General features: G+C 41.1%; 1 protein-coding gene across 1 annotated transcript in view; it reads right to left on the minus strand.

The window, feature by feature from the left end:
• The window catches only part of HECW1 (HECT, C2 and WW domain containing E3 ubiquitin protein ligase 1), a 434,806-nt gene that overhangs the window by 225,361 nt on the left and 183,182 nt on the right, over positions 1 to 26,263 (minus strand). The window contains exons 3-4 of the mRNA XM_055301338.1: positions 19,857 to 20,181; positions 4,153 to 4,260 (exon numbers count right to left, since the gene is read on the minus strand). Of these exons, the coding sequence (XP_055157313.1) occupies positions 4,153 to 4,260; positions 19,857 to 20,145 (397 nt within the window). The 5' untranslated portion in view covers positions 20,146 to 20,181. The remainder of the gene's footprint in view (positions 1 to 4,152; positions 4,261 to 19,856; positions 20,182 to 26,263) is intronic.

Below are 26,263 nucleotides of genomic sequence, written 5' to 3' on the forward strand. Positions count from 1 at the left end.
TAAAAACTTACAGCAGGACTAAGGTGCTTAGATTTGCTGCTAAGTATAATCAGGGGTCATTGTGTTTTTTAACTTTGGGATGATGAATGGAAAAGGACTGGAAATGTTTGAGAGATAGTCTGACAAACGCTGGGTGATAGAATCAGAGCAAGCAGTAATCAGGGTGTGACTCTGGAAGTGAGGGCACAGATGGGAAAAGGCTGAGTGTGAGGGGCCAACCTGGAAGCAGGGCAGGACCAGCGACCTGAGCAGGAGCAGGAAACCAATGCAAGGCAGAGCAGTCAAAAAAGGACTGCGGATTTCTGGTTTACTCCCAGACAGCTGTGAGAAGGCCAGGCTCATGACTGTGATAACATGACACAATATAAGGAGGTCCCTCTGTGAGAAACCCTTTCAGCTGTAATTAGTGGTGGCTCAAGGCACACTACTCCATCCTTCCTGCTACCAATAGAGAGCTACAATGGACGGGGAGCTACATGGAACAGATCTGAGCCAGAGATCAAGAAAAAGATACCTTTTTTTTTTTTAATTTTCCAATAAATTTCATTTACAAAAGAGTGACCAGCCCATATTCTGCATATGATAGGGTGTCTGTTAAAAAGATAGCTTGTGTGGGTTGATAGGAAACCAACAGGAACGGGTGTGGCTCCCGGGCCCAGCACCTTGGGAAATTCCAATACAGTCTCAGGTGCGTGACAAGCCACCAGATGTGCTGATGGTGACAGCTGCATCGTGTTGTGTGCTGTCCTTTCCTAATTAGCTCTTAGGTCCTTCAATCAGCAGGCTGCTGTCCTTAGAGGAAAGCAACAGCTTCAGCCCTCACCATAGAATCCACCACAAGACAGGAAAGAAACCAAACTTTGTAGAGTCATTGCTTCTGGGCAATGCAAGCCCCAATGTGGAAGGAGTTCCGACAGGGCCATACAGTCAGCAAGGGCCGTGGTGGCTCCTGTGGCTTGAGTCTGGCCAGCTCTAAGCTCAATGGCATATATTAAAAAAATTGTAATGGGGTTACAGTAATGACACAACATTGTAAGATTTGATTGGGATGAGGAAAGCTGAAACTTCCCTAGTTCTTTCTTTCGTCGTTAAAATTTGCATCTTTTTGCAGTTCTCATATTATAGTAATTATTACTACAGTGAAACAGCCGAGGGCCCACTAGGGAAAAATTATGTCAGAGAAAAGGAAACAACTCAGGTTTTATTTCTTTTGTGTTTTATCATGCATGTAACTCCTTGGAGAGTTCAGGAAATATTTGTTTTCAACGTTCCTAATTCAGTAGTACTTTCAAAATCTGATTTAGTCAGACCTTGAAAAAAATCATATAAATCAACAGCAATTACCTAATTCTAAATTAAATCGTAACCCCAAAGAAATGTACTTTAGAACATTATAGACTCCAGGTAATCAGCAATATACTTCTACTTTTATAAAAGGACAAATAAAAACAGAAAATAAAATAAAAACCTCATGTATTATTTTAATTTAATCCTCAGAATGGCCTTCTGTTTGTATTTCAACATTTGAAATCTGGCCAACGTGCAAAGTCTGAAAAATAATTTTTAATTTTAAGAAGGTATAATTTACCAACTAATGTGTTTATTACTATTTAGAGACTACAAGAGCCTTATTTTTATTAATATCAAAAATTTCTGTAACCTTCTGGATAATAGCTTGGCTTCTGCATTTTTATTATACAAGAAGAACTTTGATGCTTTGATGCGTTAATAAAAGATAGCTTAAAAGATAGCCACATTAGAACATTTTGTACATTCAATCCCTTCCTATTTGTTAATTTGGCATTTTTTCAATCATACATTTTTGAAAGCATCAATTATTTCACATTAAAAATATAAATTCATATAGCAAATTATATACAGTTTTAATGCATTCAGACTCCTAAAGCTATAACCCATGACAGCACTGTAATTTATTTGATTTATATGTGTGCCCTGAGTTAATATTCTAATCATTTGCAAACTTAAGAGTTTTCTTGATAAATTGTTAGCCTTTGACAAATTATATTACATTTGTACAGAATAACACATTGTTTGTATATTGAACACTAGTTTGATGTATTTGCAAAATGTAAAATCCATCTTCTCAATTTCACTTTCATCCATTTGTCCAAAGCACTGAGATATTGCTAGTCCAACAGGTATACTGCTGCGTGAGATCTTCTCAAGTTTGCACCAGGACATTTGTAAAATGTCATTTTTCTAAAGTGTTCAATTTTTAGCAATTTTGAATATGACTTGGCAAGCTATTTGTTCATTCTAGGGCACTACTACTAAACCAAGTTTGAATACACTTTCTCTCAATTATGACAATATTGTATATATGAAGACAAAACTTGTAGGATGTGCTCATTCCTACACCATTTTGACTTGATACTACATTTTGACCCTAAATGGTGTCTTTCTCAATTAGATAGAACTCCAAGAAGAAAACAGATGTACAGTAAAGAAGGCCTCTCCACACAACGTCCAATGTATATTGGGGTATACAGTCAGCTATTGTGTCTAATATTCATTACTAATGTAAATGTTTACCTTTCTTGTTATTATTGGCATTTGGGAAGTCAAATTTGGTACCACCTGCTGGAACCCATCTTTATCCCCAAACCCCCTATGTCCTTTATGATAAATGATAAATATTTGTGGAATGGGGAATATTTGGCATGACTTGGGCAAAGGAGGGCATGCTGGGGAAGATGAAGAAGTAGGGTTAAGGGATGAGGGTGGGTCTTATTTGGTCTTAGCAGCAGGGCAGAGAAGTTCCAGCTAAGGTAGTCAGAGAGCAGAGCCATGAGTCTTTTAGGCAAATAGTATCAGAGTTGGGTTTAAGGTGTTTTGTCTGGCAGCAGCATGCAAAATGGATTAGGAGGAGAAAATCTAGAGTCAGGGAGATAAATATTAAGAAAAAGGGAGTCTCCTGTTGGGAACTTTATTATGACTAAACCAAAGTCAAGGGCCAACCACATCTCATAAAATCATGTCCCCTCTACATCTGATAGTATCTACATTTGATGCATTTGTATCATTTCCAAGAGGAGAGATATTATGAACTTCTAGCAGGCAGACACCAGATCTTTCATTTTCAAATCTCTGATCTTTGAAATATAGGTCTTTTAAAATGTTTATTGAGTGAATGAGTGGAAATGAGAGCGAACAAAAATGGGAGCAAAACATGAGTATATAGAGAATATAGAAAGCAAACAGTTTTTCTTGAACCCTGAGTCAAATGATAATAGACAACTTTAGGTTCCTGGCCACATATCTTTTCCTCTGAGAACTGGACAGTTGAAACAAGGGAGTATTTCATCATTGCCTTTCAGAAGTGTTACACTGGCTGAATCTCTGCTATGAACAAGAAGATGCAGGAAGGGATTTGCAATTTAGCACTCTCCAGTACCAAGTGGGACAGGAGGGACCTGTAGATAAGGGCAACCTGTGCATTCCTTCAGCTGGTAAACATGAGGCCTACGTGGCTAATTCCTCATGTGATGGGAAATGTACCACTATGGGGACCTATGAAAAGAACCCTTCCTTAACTGTAAAAATGATTCTTTTTCAAAGATAGCAGATAGTTTTAGAAAACATCCCACTAAAATACATGATGACAAGTTTATACACCCAGAAACGCCAGTATATCAAGAATCAAAGAAACGGTGGGTGGTAGTAATGTATCATCTGCATCCCAGGGAACTGTGGCCAGAGTAAAAGATCACAGTGAAGCATGGAATATTCCCAACACGATGAGACCATGAGCAGAGAGCCTTGAAGAACTGGCTCAGGCAAAGCCCAAACTGGATGATAAGATACAGCAGAGGCAACTATTGCAAAGTTAGAGAGTACCTGGAGGAGCCACAAAGTGAAAGTTAAGAGATCCAAGCCAAAAGGTCTTGAATCCAGAGGCCTATGAATGACCATGAGCCAAACTTCTCTTTGAAATGAATGGCCCCCCCAGGCTGGTTTGGATGGCCATTGCCCAACTGCTCTAGAGCTCACTTCTCACTATTTTTAAGCATTTCATAAATCTATTGCTTTCTTACATGGCAACTTTCTAAGGGAAGGCAATGCAGCGTAACAAAGAACAAAGCAGTTGAACTCTGCTTTTTCCTGAGCAACAGTAATGGGAAAGGTACTCACGTTCCACAAAGTAAGAGCTGGCATCAATCTTCCAGATGATCTGGCCCCGATGAGAACCATTGACTCCACGGTTCTTATAGTCCAAAAAGTTTTCTGACAAGACCTCATCTATATTCCCAGGAAAGAAAGAAAGCAGAATAGAAAAATATATCAGCTAACAGTATATTTAGGGAAAAAAGAAAAAGAGCAAAAAAATATTAATACTACCTCCAACTCAACAGAAGAAAAAGCACCCTGGAATCAGAGTCAGAGAGTTAGAAGTATCCTCACGTACCCTCTGAACCAACCCCTTCATAATGCAGGAATCTCCTCTGTACTCTGCAGTACTTCTTAGATCATCTGGCTGGTTCGTGAACACTTCTAGAAAAATAATTGTTTCTATGGCAGTCCATTTCACTCTTGAATAGCCCTCACATGTGTGAAATCTGCGTGTGAAAATCTTCCTCCTAAAGCTCTCAGTTACTGTCTCTATTTGGGTCTGTGAATGAGCCATAAAGAAAACATCCAATCACACTTTCTTTTGGGTCCCAGTCCTCTAGACCCCACCCTGTAGCATCTCTTCTCTAGCCTAAGTATCTATCATCCTTTAAAATCTGGGACTCATCCATGAATTTATCCACCCATTCTTCATGCAATCATACATTCATTTGTTCATTCAACAGATACTTGTTGAGATCCAACCGTCTGTCATGCTAGGGAAAATGCAGGAACCGTGGTGTTGGGCCAAACTAAAATGGTCCTTTTTGAACTAAAGTTTACAAATAATTGAAGACGGATTTTAAAACACCAGGAAAAGAAAAAAAAGTATTAATACAACCTGTGGTAAGGAATCAGAAGGAAAAGAACAGGGTGCTCTGACAGGGGGTTTCAAGGAAGGCCACCAGGGCCTCAGGGAAGCACTGAGGGATAAAGAAGCCATAGCGTAGAGATGAGGGTGTTTGTGTGGAGGAGGGAGAGGCCCTGACATGGTGTCCAGCACCCAAGTTGAGGGAGAGTCTGCTGCATGGAGGCACTGAGAGGAGCCTGTGGGGGACTGTGTATTTTTCCTTTCCTGCTCTTTCTCTGCTCATCACATTACAATTGTCAGTATCCTTCTTAAAGCTGGTGTCCAGGGAGGGATCCAGCATTCTGGAGAGGACAGACCTCCAAAGTCCCAGCTGACTGCTTCCTCTCTGGTCCTAAACCTCATGTTTCAGTGCAGCATAAGACAGGGTTATGAATTTTATTTTGATCATCTATGGGTCCCCGACAGTTTCCACTTCACCAGAAAGTTACCACTTGAGCTAGATGGGTCTGAGGCTAACCAGACCAGACCCCAAATCCAGCACAGTGACACAGGAATAAGAAGAACTCAGGGGCTCCTGAGGGAGGGCCCCAAACCCTAGCTCTGCAGAAAGGAACTAGGTCATGGTTATCCTTTCGCAACTAAGACGCCCTTTGCCCTTGGGAACATGTTCTGCATCTGTCTAGACTGGGAGAACAGGCTAGAATGAGATGCAAAGAGGGCAAGGCTTGTACCTAAAGGACCCAGCTTGCAAGGTCCTTTGTGCTGTGTACCAATGGCATCACGTCTACCACTTCAGGTCCTCACCGGCAAAGTGGGAGCCAGAGTCCTAATAACTGGGACCCACTACTGGAGGATTAAATGAGGTAACTGGTCAATGTGCTTGTGACATGCCATGTTGATCGCACATTTTTGGCTGTCTCTTCTTTGGCAAAGATGGTTGGGCAAAGCAACACCATCTCTGCTTCATTAATGGCAGCAACTCTTTGTATCTCTTGGAAAATCAGTTGGTTGCAAAATTTGTCAGTCTTAATATTCACAGTGTGTGCTCAGAGCCCTGGTTGGGTTACTAAGATGATTGCATAATATGTCTTTTACAGTAATTGCATTGCTGCAAAAAAGGCATAATATTTTCCTAGCTCCCTGGGTCTTCAGCACAGATATAACGAGTCTCGCATCCAGATAGAGATTCTCCTCATTATGCCAATTCTCTAAGGAGAGGTATTTACTTGAATCTCTCCACTCTGATCACTAGAATATTCATTCTAACAGTTACAATCAGGTTTCCACATAAATAATACCTAGAAAGGGGATGTTCATTCATGCATTAGACAATCGTGTAATATTTTCTCCACTTCAGGCACTGTGCTAAACTGTGGGGACACACTGGTGAACAAGATATGGCCTATGTCCTCCAGAAGTTTCTAATAGATTTGGGGATTTATTTAAGAAAATGGGCAATTTCAATAGATTGCAGTAAGCATAAGGATGGGTTAAATATCAAGGAAGCACGGGGCACAAATGAGAAAAGGATGGGGTGTGTAGGCGAGAAGAATCAGAAAAGACTAACAAGGATGGCGAGATAACACATCTTAAAGGGAATAAGATACATGTCGCTGTACATGTTTAAACACAACATATTTTAAGAGACGGTCAGTTGGTCCTGATAAGCAGCCCATTCTCTTACGCTGATAATACTTCATAACAAATACCACACAAGAAAATAGAATAGTCTATATTCTTGCCTGGACCATCTGTGATGAGAGGTCAACTCCTTCCCCAAAGTCATTTATTGCCAATTGTTAGAAAACTTACTGATCTTCACTTGGAAATCCAAGTGTATTATGGGGGTCAGATGCAGAAAAACAAAATTGGTCCAGATTATTCATGCAGAAGGGGATTTAATGCAGAGAATTCAGTTTTGGAAGAGATGGACTCTAGGCCGGGCCTTTGGGAACAGCATTAGAATAACAGAATAAGTCCAAGGCCCTGCTTATGCCTCACTCAGAAAGGCCTCATGGGAACTAAGTTCAAGAATCTCATAGAGCAGCTGTGGCCAGCGCACAGGAGGGCAGGAGGCTGCTGCCCCACTCACAGAGAGCGACCAGACTGTGGCAAGATGAGTACCTGCAGCCACCACACTGCCCATGAAGTGAGTGAGAGGACAGCAGGGCACCGCAGTAGAAGGCTGAATTTCTCAAAGCCATGCTTGAGGCAGCCACATGCTAACCAGTAGGAGGAATCCCAGGGTTTGCTTCCTCCTTCCCCATCTTGTACAAGTGCACCTGACAAAGGGACCAGTGTGCATCTGGAAGATAGTTGCACAGGAGTCTGAGACATATAAGTTTTCAGGACCAGATTCTGCACTAGGAGAAGTCACTGGAGAAGAGAAGAGGCCTGAAATGGATGGTGGGGCCCCAGCCATGCTCTTTGCCACCCTGAGGATTGGCAACCCCTGGGTCCTATGTCCCAAGGTTCTTTATTCCATATTCTTTGTCATGGGGGAAGTCTTTTTATGGGAGCAATGTCTGTGTGATTACAGGGATATTTACAGTCCCTCGAGGCAGGGAGGCTAGGCTACCTTAGTAAGTACGTGATCTTAGGCATCTTATTTAATCCCTCTGTGTCTTCGGGTCCTCACTACAACATAGGTATAGTATCAATATAAACCTCAAAAGTGTGTTGTGAAGACTGAATGAATGAATCCAGGTGGTGGTCTTAGAACAGTGTCAGACATCACTAGGAAGTAGATATTTCTGTTTATATTCGGCCTTCTATGGTAAAGCTCTATGATTAATGTGCAAAACCATTAATAGTAGCCTGAAACATTAGCTTACGCCAGTACTATTTAAAGTTTTTGTCATTACTCATTTTGTACAGAACATATAGAGATGTATTAAGTTCCTCAAAGAAGATTTTATTTGCTGAATGATATTTATTTCTTCTAGTGTGTAGGATCCGACTTCCTATTCCACAGTCTATAATAGAGAAAAGATCTTTGCAGGTTGTTAAAAATTTGGATCAGAAAGTTCTAGTGAGGTTTTACAGAAACAGTACACCTGAGAAACATGAAATGTACTTCTGTTGCTTTGTCTTCAAGATGAAAACTGAAGCCAGGCTTTCTATGCCTAATCTATAATAGAAAAGTGTACAACAAAAAGACTATTGCTGTTGAGAGCAGGATGGACAAGTGAGCACAGAATCAGTTACAAAGGAGAACTGATCCACTACCTACATCTCTTAAGCCCAACAAAGAAAATGCAACCTGGTTTCCACCTCTCGAGGAACTCATGCCTTCTGATAAGCAAATGGGAGGAAATATACCCTTGATTAAGGACATCTGGTCTATGATTAAAAGCATTCATCATAAGAACAATAGGAATATAATTTTTAAATTGATAGATCTATCTGATGGAAAGAAAAAAAAAACAAAAGAAAATGCAGTAAGTAAATAATATGAAGAAATATGGTAAAAATAAGTCTTAATATAATAGTAAATACAATCATGTAAATGTGCTATTCTGGCCAATTAAAAGCCAGAGACTCTTTGATCAGAATATAAAAGAACACACAAATGGCTACATTGAAAAAATGACAAAGCTTGAAAGTAAAGGTCAAGCAAACACGAAGCAGAATAAAACAGAGATTAATCTTAAATAGTTTAAAAAAAAACAGAATTCAAGTCAAAGGGCAGCACAAGGAACACAGACAGATCTGTAATAATAAACTAAGAAATTATAGAAGGAAAAGCTCATGAACATTTATGTACTTGGTAATTTACATCAAGATATACAAAGCATAAAATCTACAGAAGTGAAGGTAAAAATAGATAAGATTAAAATTAAAAAAAAATTTTACTAGCAATTTTTGATATGCTCCATTCAAAAATCAAAAGAGACAAAAAATTAGAATATACATGATTAAACTTTCTACATATTAAATGCACAGGAGAGGGAGAGAGAGAGTCCTGATATGCCAGGTGCCCTGTGAACTGAAATGTGTACATATAAGAATTGTGTCCTTGCTCTACATGGTTCTTGGAAACTGTCACCATTGCTACCTCAGCTACCATGGAACTGGGCGAAGTGAGGACACCGCCTCAGGACGCAGAAGTTTCAGTTGGCACATTTTATATAAAATGTATATATTTTTATATATATTATATATACATTATATATATAAAATCATTCCATCTCTCTATATATGCATATAGATTTCAATATCTATATATATATTCTCTCTATATATATAAAATTATCTTTAGATAGATAATAAATAGTGCGAACACTATTTATAGCAAAAATATACTTTCTTTATGACCATACATGGACAATTCACAAACACTGAGCAGGTATTGGTCACAGAAGATGCCTCAAAAAATTCCAAGGAATTAATCTGATACAGACCATAATCTCTAACCTCACTTAGGAGGAGAAATCTAAAAAGTATGAGAGAGAATATATGTTCCCAGGCACCAGTTTATGGGGATTCTTCAATGATGTTATTTTAAAGAACTTTTAATTTTAATTTTGCTCTCCGTCATCACCTCTTGGTTTGTTGAGTTTTGAAAGAATGAATGCACTCAATTTCCATCATGTTTCAAATTACTGAGCAAATTCTAGTGTGGTATAGATATAGTATGGTATAGCATGTGATAATGATATGATTTGTTAAAATTCAAATTTTAAATTAATACAAAAGCTAGCTTTGCAAATTATGAGCATGGTATATGTACTTCATTTATTCAATTATATTTTCATAATTTTAATTACATATTTATTTCATATTTAAGCAGTTTTAATAGGGGCTGCCTCCAAGAGAGTCAAAGGAAGGGCTATTTTTTTTTAAATTGATAATCCTAAAAAGAGTTTAAAAATTTTAAATATTGGGGAAGAGGAGGAAAGCTGGTAGAAGAGTAGGGGTCCTCAATTCATCTGGTTCCACAAACTTACCTAGATAACTTTAAAAACATCCTGAACACCTACAAATTCAATCTGAGAAGGTGGGGAGGGGAGTTGCAGGAAGCCAGGCAAGCTGGCGGGACAACAGAGCCCTGACAAGCTGGGCCTGGAAGTGGAGCTGTAGGAAGCCACTGAAAGGCCAGCGACAACAAGCCTGGGCATGAAAGCCGAGCTCTGGACAAGCTGGAACTTTAAAAATCCACATCTGACTCTTCCCTGACTGATAAATGCTCAGCAGGGAAATAGGGCTGAAAGGCCGGAGGGGCAGTGAAGCCTCAATATTCCCGGAGACACAATAAGAATAGTGGCAACAGGAGAAAACTCACCTTAAACTGCTGTCGGATTGTGGTAAAGCAACCCTCCTGGACAACCCTCCCAGGGCATTTGGGAGAAGCCACTGGTTCCACAGGCCGGCACCAGAGCTCCCTTGACCCTAGAGCCCAGCAACAGACAAAGGCAGCTGTCCTCCGTTCCCTTCAGGAGAAGTGGACCCCAAGAGGGCACAGGATAATGAGAACTCTCACGCCACTGGGCGCCCTGTAATCTGTGCAGATCAGTGCACCTGCACCTGCCCCAGGAGCATGTAAGCAGTGTGGCCTGGGAGACTGCTGTTCCGTACTTGAGGGGAGCTCTTGGCTCTGGAGCTGGAGATTTGGCTGCCGCCATTTTTTCTCTCCTTTTTGCCTTTCACCTGGGAGAGGCAGGGCCCCTAGGGAACAAAGGCCTCACAGGATAAACAGCTCATCCTGAGCCCGGCACCTGGGCAAGGGGCCGGGCATCTCCACCCAGGCACTGACACCTGAGAATCAACGCAGCAGACCCCTCCTGCAGAAGACCAGCTGGAAGAACAAGGGAAGAGCAAGACTACTGAACAAGTAGCCCTGGGAAGCCCCAGGACTGAGGGAAAATAGTATATAGAACTAGAGGCTTTTTTCATTACAATTCATTTATATTTCCGGTTAAAAATTTCCAGTATTTTTTTCTCTTTTCCTACCTTAACTACTATATTTTACCAACTCTTCATTTTCAAGCTTTTTCCTTCTTGACTTTCACATTTCTACAATTACATGTTTTAGATATAATCTTCATTTTTGGATTCCCTTCAATGTATTCAATTTAGTTTTGGTAGATATGATTTATGGGTTTTTGCTTTTTGTTTTTTCTGTCTCGTCTTATTTTATAATGGTGGATGTTAGTACTTCTAACACATGGACCAAAATACACCCAGAACCAAGTGGAGCACTGTGTTGCTTCATTCTGTGAGACTATATTCTCTCTTCCTTCCCATTCTGCCCCCCTCTTGTTTAGGTTTTTGTGGTAGATGTCGGGTCTCTATATAAGTTTTGCTGGTTTATATAAATTTGGAATTGAGCATCTTCTAACATACAGAACAAAATACACCGGAACCAAGAGGATCACCTTCTAGGTCCCCTTGGGGAGACTATATTCTCTCTCAACCACTACTTCCTCATCACCCCCCTTTTTTCTTTGTTTTTTTACTCTTACAATTTTGTTTTAAAATTTGTTTTCCACTTTAGTGGTCCTTTTGTTTTATTTTGTTCTGTTCTTTTTCTTTTATCTTCTGGTCTCTAATGCCTTTGGAATTGTCTAGGGTGTATTTTACTTAGGTTGTGGATGATATTTTTGACTCTGCTCACTCATACAGTCACTCTGCACTGAACAAAATGACTAGAAAGAAGAATTCACTACAAAAGAAAGAACCAGAAATAATACTCCATGCCACAGAATTGCTGGACATGGATTTAAATATCGTGTCAGAGATACAATTCAGAAGTACAATTATAAAATTATTGGTGCCTCTGGTAAAAAGCATAAAGGACTCTAGAGATTCTCTTACTGAAAACTTAAGACCTAATAAGGCCAAAATTAAAAATATTTTAAATGAGATGAAGTCTAAACTTGATACTCTAACTTCTAGGGTTAATGAGGTGGGAGAGAGAGTGAGTTAAGAAGATAAGTTGATGGAAAGGAAGGAAGCTGAGGAAAAAAGAGAAAAACAATTAAGAATGCATGAGGAAAGGCTTAGGGAAATAAATGATAGCTTGAGAAGGAAGAATATTAGTCTTATTTGGATTCCAGAAGAGACAAGAGAGGACCACAAAGTATATTTGAACAAATCATAGCTGAGAACTTCCCAAATCTGGGGAAGAAAAGAGGCATCCAGATCCAAGAGATAGAGAAGACCTCCCGCCCAAATCAACAAGAACCATTCAACACCTCAACATTTATAGTGAAACTTGCAAATTTCAAGGATAAAGAGAACATTCTTAAAGAAGTTTGAGGTAATAGATCCTTAAATTATATGGGGAGAAATACCAGATTAACAGCAGACCTCACCACAGAGACCTGGCAGGCCAGAAAGGGCTGGTATGATATATACAGGGTCCTAAATGAGAAGAACATGCAGTCAAGAATAGTTTATCCAGCAAGGCTCTCATTCAGAATAGAAGGAGAGATAAAGAGCTTCCAAGATAGACAGAAACTGAAAGAGTATGTCACCATGAAACCAGCTCTGCAAGAAATATTAAGGGGGACTCTGTAAAAGAAAGAGGAAGCCCATAGAAACAATCCACAAAAACAGGGACTGTATAGGTAATACGATGACACTAAATTCATATCTCTCAATAGTTACTCTGAACGTGAATGGGCTAAACGATCCCATCAAAAGACACAGGGTTTTGGACTGGATAAAAAAGCAAGACCCATTTATATGCTGTCTACAAGAGACTAATTTTAGACCTAAGGACACCTCCAGACTGAAGGGGTGGAGAACCATTTGCCATTCAAATGGTCCTCAAAAGAAAGCTGAGGTAGCAATCCTCTTATTAGATAAATTAGAGTTTATCCCAAAGACTGTCATAAGAGATGAAGAGGGACACTATATCATACTTAAAGGGTCTATCCAACAAGAAGACCTAACAATCATGAATATTTATGCCCCGAATGTGGGGGCTGCCAAGTATATCCATCAATTAATAAAGTAAAGAGATATATAGATAATACATTAATAGTAGGAGACTTCGACATGGCACTCTCAGCAAAAGACAGATCTTCTAAGCAGAACATCACCAAAGAAATAAGGGCTTTGAATGATAACACGAGACCAAATAGATTTCACAGATATATAACGAACATTCCATCCTAATGCAACTGAATACACATTCTTCTCAAATGCACATGGAACTTTCTCCAAAATAGATCACATACTGGGTCACAAATCAGGTCTCAACCAATACCAAAAGATTGGGATTGTCCCCTGCATATTTTTGGACCACACTGCTTTGAAACCAGAACTCAATCACAAAAAGAAATTTGGAAGAAACTCAAACACATGGAGGTTAAAGAGCATCCTGCTAAAAGATGAATGGGTCAACCAGTAAACTAGAAAGAATTAAAAAGATTCATGGAAACTAATGAAGATGAAAATACAACCATTCAAAAATCTTTGGGGTACAGCAAAAGCAGCCCTAAGAGGGAAATACATTGCAATAGAAGCCTCCCTCAAAAAATTGGAAAAAAACAAATATACAAGCTAACCTCTCACCTAAAGGAATTGGAGAAAGAACAGCAAATAAAGCCTAAACCAAGCAGAAGAAGAGAGATTATAAAGATTAGAGCAGAGCTCAATGAAATAGAGACCAGAGGAACTGTACAACGGATCAGCAAAACCAGGAGCTGGTTCTTTGAAAGAACTAATAAGATAGATAAACTCCTAGCCAGCCTTATTTAGAGAGAGAGAGAGAGAGAGAGAGAAGACTCAAATTAATAAAATCATGAACTAAAGAGGAGAGATCACAACCAATATCAAGGAAATATAAGTGATTTAAAAAATGTAATATGAGCAACTATATCCCCAAAATTAAACAATCTAGAAGAAATGTGTGTATTTTTGGAAACCTACAAATTATCAAAACTGGAACAGGAGGAAATAGAAAACCTGAACAGGCCAATAACCAGTGAGGAAATTGAAGCAGTCATCAAAAACCACCCAAGACACAAAAGTCCAGTGCCAGATGGCTTCCCAGTGGAATTCTACCAAATATTTAAAGAAGAAATAATACCTATCCTACTAAAGCTGTTTCAAAGGATAGGGAAGAAGGGAATACTTCCGAACTCATTCTATGAGGTCAACATTACCTTGATCCCAAAATCAGTCAAAGACCTCACCAAAAAAAAAATTATAGACCAATATCCCTGATGAACATAGGTGCAAAAATTCTTACCAAGATACTAGCCAATAGGATCCAACAGTACATTAAGAGGATTATTCACCATGACCAAGTGGGATTTATCCCTCGGATGCAAGGGTGGTTCAACATTTATAAAACAAAGTAAGAGATCAAATCAACAGGAGAAAAAACAAAAACTATATGATCCTCTCAATAGATGCAGACAGAGCATTTGACTTCCTGCTTAAAACTCTTCAGAGTGTAGGGATAGAGGGAACATTCTTCAATATCATAAAAACCATTTATGAAAAGCCCCCAGCAAAAATCATTCTCAATGGGGAAAAACTGAGAGCCTTTCCTCTAAGACTAGGAACACGACAGGGGTGTCCACTTTCACCACTGCTATTCAAAATAGTACTAGAAGTCCTAGCCTCAGCAATCAGACAACAAAAAGAAATAAAAGGCATTCAAATTGGCAAAGAATTCAAACTCTCCCTCTTCGCAGATGATACGATACTGTATGTAGAAAACCCAAAGGCTCCACCCCAAGATCGCCAGAACTCATACAGCAATTCGGCAGTGTGGCAGGATACAAACTCAATGCCCAGAAACCAGTGGCATTTCTATACACTAACAATGAGACTAAAGAAAGAGAAATGAAGGATCAATCCCATTTAAAATTGCACCCAAAACCATAAGATACCTAGGAATAAACCTAACCAAAGAGGTAAAGGATCTGTACCCTAAAAACTACAGAACACTTCTGAAAGAAATTGAGGAAGACATAAAGAGATGGGAAAACATTCCATGTTCATGGATTTGGAAGAATTAATATTGTGGAAATGTCAATGCTACCCAGGGCAATTTACATGCTCAATGCAATCCTTATCAAAATACCATGGACTTTCTTCACAGAGTTAGGACAAATCATCTTAAGATTTGTGTGGAATCAGAAAAGACCCTGAATATCCAGGGGAATATTGAAAAAGAAAACCAGAGCCGGGGGCATCACAATGCTGGATTTCAAGCTGTGTTACAAAGCTGTGATCATCAAGAGAGTGTGGTACTGGCACAAAAACAGACACATAGATCAATGGAACAGAATAGATAACCCAGAAATAGGCCCTCAACTCTATGGTCAACTAATAGTCCACAAAACAGGAAAGACTATCCATTGGAAAAAGGACAGTCTCTTCAATTAATAGTGCTGGGAAAATTGGATAGCCATGTGCAGAAGAATGAAACTAGACCATTCTCTTACACCAGACACAAAGATAAACTCAATATGGATGAAAGATCTAAATGTGAGACAAGATTCCATCAAAATCCTAGAGGAGAACACAGGCAACACCCTTTTTGAACTTGGCCACAGCAACTTCTTGCAAGATACATCCACGAAGGCAAAAGAAACAAAAGCAAAAATGAACTATTGGGACTTAATCAAGATTAAAAAGCTTCTGCACAGCAAAAGAAACAGTCAACAAAACTACAAGACAACCTACAGAATGGGAGAAGATATTTGCAAATGACGTATCAGATAAAGGGCTAGTTTCCAAGATCTATAAAGAACTTATTAAACTCAACAGCAAAGAAACAAACAATCCAATCATGAAATGGGCAAAAGACATCAACAGAAATTTCACAGAGGAAGACACAGACATGGCCAACAAGCACATGAGAAAATGCTCCTCATCACTTGCTATCAGGGAAATACAAACCAAAACCACAATGAGATGCCACCTCACCCCAGTGAGAATGGGGAAAATTAACAAGGCAGGAAACCACAAATGTTGGAGAGGATGCGGAGAAAAGGGAACCCTCTTGCACTGTTGGTGGGAATGTGAACTGATGCAGCCACTCTGGAGAACTGTGTGGAGGTTCCTCAAAGAGTTAAAAATAGACCTGCCCTACGACCCAGCAGTTGCACTGCTGGGGATTTACCCCAAAGATGCTGATATAGTGAAATGCTGGGACACCTGCACCCCGATGTTTATAGCAGCAATGTCCACAATAGCCAAACTGTGGAAGGACCCGCAATGTCCTTCAACAGATGATGGATAGATGTGGCCTATATATAATGGGATCTGACTCAGCCATTAGAAAGGATGTATACCCATCCTTTGCTTCGATGTGGATGGAACTGGAGGGTATTATGCTGAGTGAAGTAAGTCAACTGGGGAAAGACAATCATCATATGGTTTCACTCATATAGGGAATATAGGAAATAGTGAAAAGGATTATAGGGGAAAGGAAGGGAACTGAGTAAGGAGGGAAAAAATAGAGAGGGAGACAAACCCTGAGAGATTCCTAACTTTGGGAAACAAAGGGATGCAGGAGGGGAGGTGGGTGGGGGGATGGGGTAACTGGGTGATGGGCTTTGAGGAGGGCGCTTGATGGGATGAACACTGGGTGTTATACTATATGCTGGCAGACTGAATTTAAATTAAAAAATTTAAAAAATAAATATAAAATTTAAATATTATTTTAACATGGAATGTGAGATGAAGAGGTGAAAAATACTTGAATGGATACATTTTCATTAACTAAGCATTCTGATGACTAGAGATATTAATTGTATCCTTCAACTTATGTCTCCTAACCCACTTATACAATACTGCTCCCTTCATGTGAGTAAGCCATGGGCATTGCTGAATCTTTCACCCTAAGCGAAGAATTCATAAATAATTAGATTTTACTTGCCAAAGTCAAGTAGGCATTACCAAATGAATAACTGCAGAACTATTTCCTGGAAATGCTGATTTCTAGCAAATATGCCTGTATGTACTTGTTTTTGACCAAATGATAACCTTCTTCCCATTTACTGACCTTTAAAATCTCTTTCCAGGTTCCTGCCGGTTTGGTAAGAAGCCTTTCTATGATGTACAACTAAAATGATGGAGAACCCACCTAAGGGTGAAGGCGAGGCTGAACAAATTCTGGGAGTTAAGGTAATTTGCTATCACACATCCAGAAAATAGAGCTCCCTAACCGGGTAGATCAAGACGTGAAGTATCGATCAACGGGCAGTAAATGTGCAGTGGCTCATCAATTCTGCTCGATGATCCTGAGAAGAAAGTCATGTTTTCCCTTCTATTTTGGAGATGGGAAATCTGGAGCTCTGACAACAGTACCTGGCTGGGGGCACACATGTGGCCAGTGGCAAGGTATGATCTAACGAGGTTCAAGGTGTCACTGAAACCACGTGATCTTCCCCCTTTGGTGTCACTAGGAGGGAGACTCCTTCATTACTCTGCATCGAGCACATGAACCACTCCCTAAGGGAGGGCAGCCAAATAGGATTTCACTGATAATAATAGCAATGATGCTACTGTCACTGCCCCCTTACTGGGTTCCTAGCTAAGGACAGCGCTTGGGTCAATGAGACGCCACACACCTCTCTCCACATCCAGGTGTCTATCCAGATGCCTCATTCTCTCTACGGCAGAAGAAAAGTCATGTTTGCCTGAGGAGCCCCATAGGTCAGAATGAAAGCATCGCAAACCTGGCCTCACGTGGGCATTTTCGTGGTCTACTGATGGGGAATGGTCCCTAGCTGACACTGCACCAGGATGTGCTGAGATGTTCCCATGGGCAGCATGGGGTGTGACAACGGGCCAGGCAGCTGTGTGGGCTTGGGAGCCACTGCACTGGCATTACTTCCGTGGTGAAACGACAGCTTAAATTAAATCATCACCTCTATAATTTGAGGCCTACATCAGTGATTCGATCTTTGGCAAGGCACCGCAAATCTGACAGATACGTTACGAAGGACCTACAAATTACGAACTCTTAAGACTCACAGATAATTTTGGATTTGAAAATTATTTCTGAAATGCTATGTTGCTGAAAGTGTTGGCGTTTTGCATTAAATAGCTTCACAGTTATATATGTGCAGCTACTATGAGAAGAACAAACTGTCAAGTTAAGATTCTAAGATGATGAACTGTGTTTACTTTTGTCTTAGTCAAAATGTCATGTTAACACCAGATCTGATTCATTCCCAGAGTTTCACGACATCCGATGCTGCTGACCACTCCTTCCTTCCTCCACCACCTTCTCTTGACTTTTGTGACGTGGTCTCCCAGTTTGGTCTGAAGTCTCCATCCCTCCTCTGCCTCCTCTCTGAGGGCCTCCTCTGCCCCCTCTCTGACGGAGGCTTTCTGGCACTGTTTCCTACACAGTCCACAGTGACCTCATCAACTCTTGGGGTGCCAATGACCTCAACCTTCACCGCCACCCAGATCTAGAGCCGAGCTTCAGACCTGCCCATTCCTTCACTTTGGATGAATGTTCTTGGGTGACCCACCTTTCCCCCAATACATGCTCCTCCTCCAATGGATCCCTGACCTGGGCATGAGTGGCATCAGAACTCACCACTGCAGGAAGCTTTAGCTTTAAAGAGTTGCTTCAACACTAGATCTGGGGCCAAAAATCTAATGGCCTAAGGTGCTAAACAAGTGACATTCATAACAAAAGTAGTGATGGTGGGAGAGCGACTGTGGCAAAACTGAAGGGTACAGACCAGGCTACACGAGGCAGTTAATGCTTAACTTTAGCAGACTTAAGCCGAGTGGAATTGCAGGCTCAGCCTGCCAAGTGGAGGGCTTTGTGAAAGGAGCTAGAAATTTGATTTCAATATGAAATCTCTACATTTTTCAATGTTGATAACCAATAAAATTTAAAACAATATGGACCCAAAAGATGTTGGTGGGCTCTTATTTTGCAAGCTCTGTTTTAAATTGATGGTTTCCAAACAACTTTATTCAAGAACTATTTTTTTTCAGCAAATTAAGTTTTACCTAGTCCAATTTAGCTAGTAACCACGATTTGTGTACCAATTTCAAAACTTGCACTTCTTCATCTTTGCAATAGTGTGTATATTGTAAATATCCCAGGCAAACTGACTGCAAAACCAGAGAGCTAAAAAGATTTCCCTGACAGCTAGTTAGTCAGATAAGATCCTCTTTATTTTATCAGAAAAATGGTTCAGATTGTAAAATACTCCTAACAATCCATTGGTTTCTGTGATATTCCATGATGTTAACTCAGGCATCGTATGTCTGAATGTGTGAATTGCTCCTCGCACAGACTGAAGGCAGAAGGCTTGGCCTCCCTCGGACTGGATGCCTGACTCCAGAGACTCCTCAGCCACCACACCTTCGCTTGCTGATTAACCAGCGTAAATGCACCAATTTCCACCACACCCGACTCTATCACCTACAATAGATCGAATCCATTTCTCGGGTGATTTCAAATTCATGAGTTCTGCAGGACAAGGGCCGGTGCTTTTTCCTCTCAGCCATCACTCTCTTCCTCAGCCTGTGGTGTGCTTGCTCTCACCATACGTTGAATCCAGTTACGTCTTTTGAATACAAGGTAGTAAGAATGTTGAAAGAGCAGGTAAGAAGAGGCGTATGATTCTGTTGGAAACAGAGTGAAATTCCCTCCACGGATACGGGCATATATCAGTTGTGTGTATGGTGTTGCTTTGGTCTTCTGAACATATGGACTTGAGAACAAGCTTTGGATATTTATTATTCATAAGTAGAAGGGCTTCTATACTTGCAAATGGTAATGACATTCGTGGTCAACCACGTCTGGCCTTAGTATCTTAGGATTTTCTTCCACTGAATGGAGATAGCAGGAGAAGCCTCGGTGCTCGGTCTGCGGTGTTTGAATTTGGTGTGTAACACATGTGATTGCAAATCATGCACCTTAAAGTATAGAGTTTGTTGAAATATGAAAGCATATGTAAAAGTGAACACTCACCGATGAGATACATGCCGATCCAGTCTCCAGCGTCCACCTCTTCCTTGATGTCCCAGTGGATCACCAGGTCCTGTGAGTGCCCTATGGAGTAGTAGGAGCTGCTGACCATGAGTGTAGAGCGGCTGTCTGAGGTGACCAGGTCGGTGTCACTGGTGGAGCGGGGGATGGTGACGGTGCCATGGGGGCCGTTCCGAATGGCCATGCTGTGGAACTGGCCGGGGTTGTAGCTGTGACGGAGGGGCTCCTTGCACCGGCGTCGATTCTGGGAGTTTCTAGATGGAGACGCCATGGCGGCCAGGCCTAAAAACCTGTTCTGGTACAGATTCTGTGGGGGCAAACAGACAATTAGCGGGGGTGGAAGATACCAGCTATGTAATCGCGGTCTTCACAGGAAAGAAGGATGTGCTGGGAGAAGAAAGGAGCTGTGAGTGAGCAGCCCGCCAAGGGAGATTTGAAAGAGGACACAGAGCATCTTCCTCAGGGTTCACACAGGGAAGGCAAGCACAAAAATGCCAGCTCCTCAAGGGGCCGTGCATTTCCACGCTCTGCTGGAGTCTGTTTCGCCTTCTCCCTCTAGCCCGTGGGTCTTAGAAGGGCTCAATGGCTCTGGTGGTGTGACTGCCCCAAACGAGCTGCCATCTCTTGAGAAATCTAGCAGCAATTCAATCGGATCCAATTTTATCTTTTTTTAGGGTAGATTATGATTATGATTATGATCACTAACATTTCAGAGATCCTTGCAGCATTCAAGACCCCCGACACACAGCCCAGAATTATAGGTGGCTGAGCCTGCTAGGCCTCCATTACCACTCTCCACCCTCCAGAAATCTCCAGCCATCTGAGATTCCCATTAAGGACCTGTTCCAATCCCTTACTAATCTTTGAACACCATAATTTTCAACAAAGTCCAGTCTCAGAGAACTATGGCTCGGAGCCCAATGTTATTGTAGAAACCATTGTATCTGATGAAAAAAAATGCATGTTTTTTGTTTGCGACATTGAGCACTTATTATGAGCTGAGCCACTGCACAGCAATAGCTGGATTGTTTTGGATACAGATGGCTTTTAAAACATGGGTGGGGGGGAACATCATATCGAACTTGCACAAGGAATTCTTTTTTGAAACAAGGAAGTGTGAATCTGACTTCATCAAAGTATATAAAAATTGGAATTTAAATATATAATTTTGAGATACCTGGCTATAAAAGTACATGCCATTCTACAAATAGGAACACTTTTGTTTTCAAGGAGAAGATTCAGGGGGTGCCTCGGTGGCTCAGTTGATTAAGCACCGGAACCTTGATTTTGACTCAGGTCATGATCTCAGGGTAGTGAGATGGAGCCCTGCATCGGGCTCTGTGCTGTACATGGAGTCTCCTTAAGGTTCTCTCTCTCCCTCTCCCTGTACCCCCTCCTCACTCCTGCTCGAACTCTCTCTCTTTAAACAAAAACAAAACAAAAAAACAACCAAAGAGAAGATTAAGGCCTGAAAATGTGTTGAGTCATGCAGTTTAGATCCCAGGGCCAGTTACTTATTGCACACATCAATCAACTGCAAGTTATAGACTTTCTGTTTACTGTCATGAGGCCCAGGCCTCAGCGGCAGTCTGCTCCTTGGATTACATAAGTCTGTTTAGCAGGCATTGAGGCCTGCACTTTTTCCATCTTCCAAGACTGGGGCACTTGTAAAAAGTCCATTAACCTGATGAAGCACAGTGTTGGCATTCTCCATCTCAGTCCTTAATGGCCATGTGGCAGGCCTGTTGGTTCATTATTTGAGTCTCTTGTTAGGAATTCCTCAGGTCTCCCTGGCGGTAACCATGGCATTACTATAGCCAGAAAAGCCAGAAAGCATCTCATCGCACTATTGGTACCATATGGTCTTTTATTTTATTTTTTTAAATGCTTGTCATGTGACAGTATGAACATGGACAGACCACGGTGTCACCTGGATAGGCAGAGCCCAGGGAACACGAGCCGCCCATGCACCTCACAGGCACCCTGGCTCTTCTGAGCAGTTCACAGGGGACATCCGTAACCTGGCCATCCTCCAGGGGGACTTTGTCCAGAGACCTTTGGAACATCTCCAGAAAAGAAAGGCTGCTGCTAGAGCATAACATTTCTGCAGTTTACACATGCTTGATGTGGACTATTATGGAGATTAAAAACAACTGGGAATTAAATAGTCAAGCTTATGATTGCAGCTTAAACCAAAGCTAGTGCAGAACCTACCAAATTCCAACCTGTGCATCCCTGGACATTTTACTTAATCTTCCTGGTCCTCAGTTTCCTCGTTTGTAAATGAGTTGCTGTCATCACTTAATGAGACAATGCAAATTAAGCCCTAAGCATAGAAAATACTCAATAAATAAAAATCTACTGCTAATATACTACCGGTATTGCTTTACTAAGAATGCTTCAATGAAACATAGGTCCTGGGCAGTTGGCCGGGCTCACTCACTGGCCAAGGGTCCCCCCACATCATCCCCAGGGCCCTCATACTTAATTCCTTCTGCAACAAACCCACAAATCATTTCTAGTCATGGTCCTGCAAGTTGTTTTTCAAAACTGAAATTCCAAGCATTAAACAGTCCAATGTATTTGTAAAGGCACCCTATATACCAATTTTTTGGAGAGGAAGGCTCCCTTTATCTGTCAAGTTTGTGCTTGAATAGGATATTTTTTGCATTAATGTTGAGGCTTGAGGGAATTTTATTGATATACTATCAGCTGAGCCCTCAGAAAAAATTATAGAGTGCTTTTCTTTTGTTGAAGACACTTCTGCTGTGGTATTTTTATTAGAATTCCCTGGAAACCAGGCAACTTTCCTGAAACTGTCAAATTACACCAGTGCTACTGTCTATGTGGCATAGAAGGAACCATTAGTCAAGGAAAACGTCTGTCAGTAATTTACTGGGTTGCAATAATGGCATTTGCCCGGAATCAGTAAAGCGGCCTAAAAGCTGTTCCTTGAAGGCTGCGCTCCCCACCCTCCCCACCCTGTCTTTGTCCACACCCTCTCCATTTGTACTTGCAGGGATTGTATTTCTGCTTCAAGATTACGCCCCAACACCAACTCTGCTATAACCTCCCCTTGCATCTTTTTCCCATTCCCCAAAATGTGGGCCTCGGCTCCGTGATCCCACAGGAATCCCTGTCCCCTGCAGAGATGCTGACTGTATTATGGCTAGTTGACCAATTCACACACGTCCCTTTGCAGTGAAGACTCAAAGCCAGCACTTCCTGCTCCTGGAACTGGCATGACTCCTGGCATCAAAAAAGGCCCCTGAAGCTTTAATTAATATGATTTATTTTATTCAATGAGGTCCCTTCTTTTTGCAGAAGGGGTTTAAGTTCACTATTCAAAACAGATAAAAGATGGAAAGACATAAGTCAGTAGATAGTGCAGAGAGAAAAAGAGACAAAAGTTATGTACAAAGGCTCACCTAAAACTATATGCCATCGTGTCCCTAAACTGGTATTATTGTTAAAGACTCACAACAGCTGCCTCTTGAACACAGCAGGTGGATAGCTGATCCCCAACGTGCGATTCCTTTGTGGCTACACTTTCCCGGGCCATTCACAAGGGTTCCAAGCTCACACTATAGACTCATCCGGCTGGAAGAAACAATTTAATCATTCTCCGTTCACATCTGAACTGCGAGAGATAGAGGAGGATCTGTCCTGCTTCTAAATAGCCCTGGATAAAAGACCGCTCTCTTCCAAGACAGTGATTCCATTGTTGTACAACCTCAAAACTCTTCCTAAGCTCTAAGGCAAATCTCGTGGGACAGGGACCTGCCTTCTCCTTCCTCCCCGCAGAGAGCAGGAGTGGCTTTCCCATTATCTAGGAGGAGGAAGTCAACAGTATCACTAAATTGCTTCCAGCTTCTTCTCCGTCCCACTAAGTCATTCGAGGGTCTTTTATTTTCCCTTACCTGGGTGATGGGTAATAGACACAGATGAGAAACCAAGAGAATATTAGTAACAGCTTCAGTGACACTGGGATTTTCCAATTGTTTGTAATCAAGGGTGTCTACTTGTAGACTACGGTAAGCACAGATTGTAACTGACCCCCGAAAAAGCGAATCCAATGAGTGAGCCACTGAAGACAATCTGATCACATTGTGACCTACTTCATAGGGAGGAGGATTTGCTTGCTGGCTTGTTTCCTACTTGCGGCTGAAGATCCAACAATGATGTTTTGTTTATCTATTTTGCTTTCCAACTGAAATCACTCAAATTGCTAAAATGTTTTTAATTAAGTGATATGTTCTTGGATTGTTAAAAAGTCTTGGAACAGGTCTTGCACGTTTAGTGCTTTAAGTTATTCTTATGCATTAGAGTATACTGGCAAACATAAAACCTGTAAGGAGATGGAATCTTAAAAGAAAGAAATCGTCACTTCTAGGGAAGGGACATGTTATTTTGGATTTTATTTTTTTCCGGACACAGGGAAACAAAAGATTCTGCCGCCTCAATTTCTAACTGACAAAGTCATTAATGGCTTTTCTGTTTTGGAATACATAAAGCTGTGAGTGAGTACCAGCTCAGAAATGAAGAGAAAGTGGACAAAAGCCATATCTGTAATAGAGAAAATGACCCTTAAAAATTGCCTCCACACTAAGAAATCAAAAACAGTGAGTGGATAACACAGGCCCTGAAGGAAATCTCATTAAAGTATATGAGATGAGGTTATATTAACTGGCATTATTTAGCTGAAAGAAGAGCATAATAGTTTTTGAGTTCAGGAACAGATTTTATTTTGAGCAAGTGGATGCCTTAAGCTTTTTTATCCTACACTCATCTCTGGTTATGCCATCAGAGAGGTAATGAAATAAAAAAAAATTGCATGTAACTTGTCTCTTTCTACAATGGATCTGAGAAAATTTACAACTAAAGAAATGTACAAGGAAATAAGGAAATAGAGACCAGACAAAATAGGAAGTAGCAATACAAAAAAGGATGATGATTCTGAGTGTTTAGTCTATGCAGGGAACTTGGTGCATTATCACATTAAAAACCCATCACGATCACTACTCCCTTGGTGAAAACCCAGCTCAGGATGGTGGTTCATAAACATTCCCGAGGTCCTCCAAGAAATTGGGATTTGAGCCTATTCTGTGTGATTTTAAGAGTGGCCTCTTAAGCACTGTCTCCAAATTATAACATGGGCAGATGTTTGCAGAAATTGATTCAGATACTCCTCTGATCTTCTTGAAAGCCAGGAATATAAGGAAAGCATAGTTCTCATGATCAGAATATAGAATTTTCTTCTCCCTCCAAGTTCTTAATAAAACACTTCATTTTAGACTTTATCTAGAGAACACCACATGATGTGGTGAACATTACCTTTAAAAAAACACTTTTTTTAAAAAAAATCACAAACAGTGGCAGATTCTTGCCCAAGTTTTTGACAAAAGGCAAGGTTATACTATAAAGCGTCTCTCTGGGGCTGTGTTGTATGGCTGTTTCCTGCTGACCACATTCAAAAGCCCCCTTGGCTTATTCGACCCCTTATGCCTTAGGGGGCTCTCAATTCCATGCCTGTTCTCAACCTCACATCTCTCTCTGGCCTTGATGCAGATAAACTGGAGCCTGAATGACCTGTTCCATCTACGAGGGTCTTATTTCGTATCAGTGCCCCTCGACTGAGAAGCAAGTGCCAAGAGAATATGGGCCTTGACCAGCCCATCTGGGCCTGCATTTCCAGCTAAAGCAGTACCTGGTAAGAATGTCATGGGTGCTCAGATGTTTTGTTGGATGAATGAATGAGTGAGTGAGTGAGTGAATGGCTCAGGAAGGGGAGCATCTGCCTCTGTATCCCGGAGCCATGACATCACGCTCTGCTGCTTGGGTTGAGGAACCTTCTCAGTGCCTAATTTGCCTAAAGCACAGGCTTGTTGCCCAGAATCCCCCATTACCAGTTCCTGAGTGATACTGGTAAAAAGGGAGAGGTGGGGATGAGATGAGATCCCACCCCTGCCTCCCCTTCTGGGTCTCACATCCTGAGATCTGAGTCCTGCCTGTACCTTTGTACGTCTCCTTGGGAACAGCTGTGGGTGAGTGAGGTCACGGGACAGAGGTGGCCGTGACTTGCCAGATGGCCAAGCACTTTGGAGGAGGAAAGTGGGAGGAGACTGCAATGTTACCATCTCTAGCCAACTCTTCAGTTCCTATCACACCTGTCTCTGAGACAGTGTTTTTAGCCTCAAAGCCATGTGTTGAAAAGGCTGTGTTTTGTGCTGGCCATTGTACAGAAGAATATCACAGAATTATATAAACTAAATTGTGTGGGCTCCTTTTCTTTGAAAAAGAAATAGAATCCCACACATTGCCGGCTGGAAGGGAACATTAGGTGGAGGAAATGTTAATAAGCAAATCAAACCAAGTCAGGGAATATCCAC

This window comes from Nyctereutes procyonoides, unplaced genomic scaffold (genome assembly GCF_905146905.1).
Source record: "Nyctereutes procyonoides isolate TBG_1078 unplaced genomic scaffold, NYPRO_anot_genome, whole genome shotgun sequence".
Lineage (NCBI taxonomy): Eukaryota > Metazoa > Chordata > Mammalia > Carnivora > Canidae > Nyctereutes > Nyctereutes procyonoides.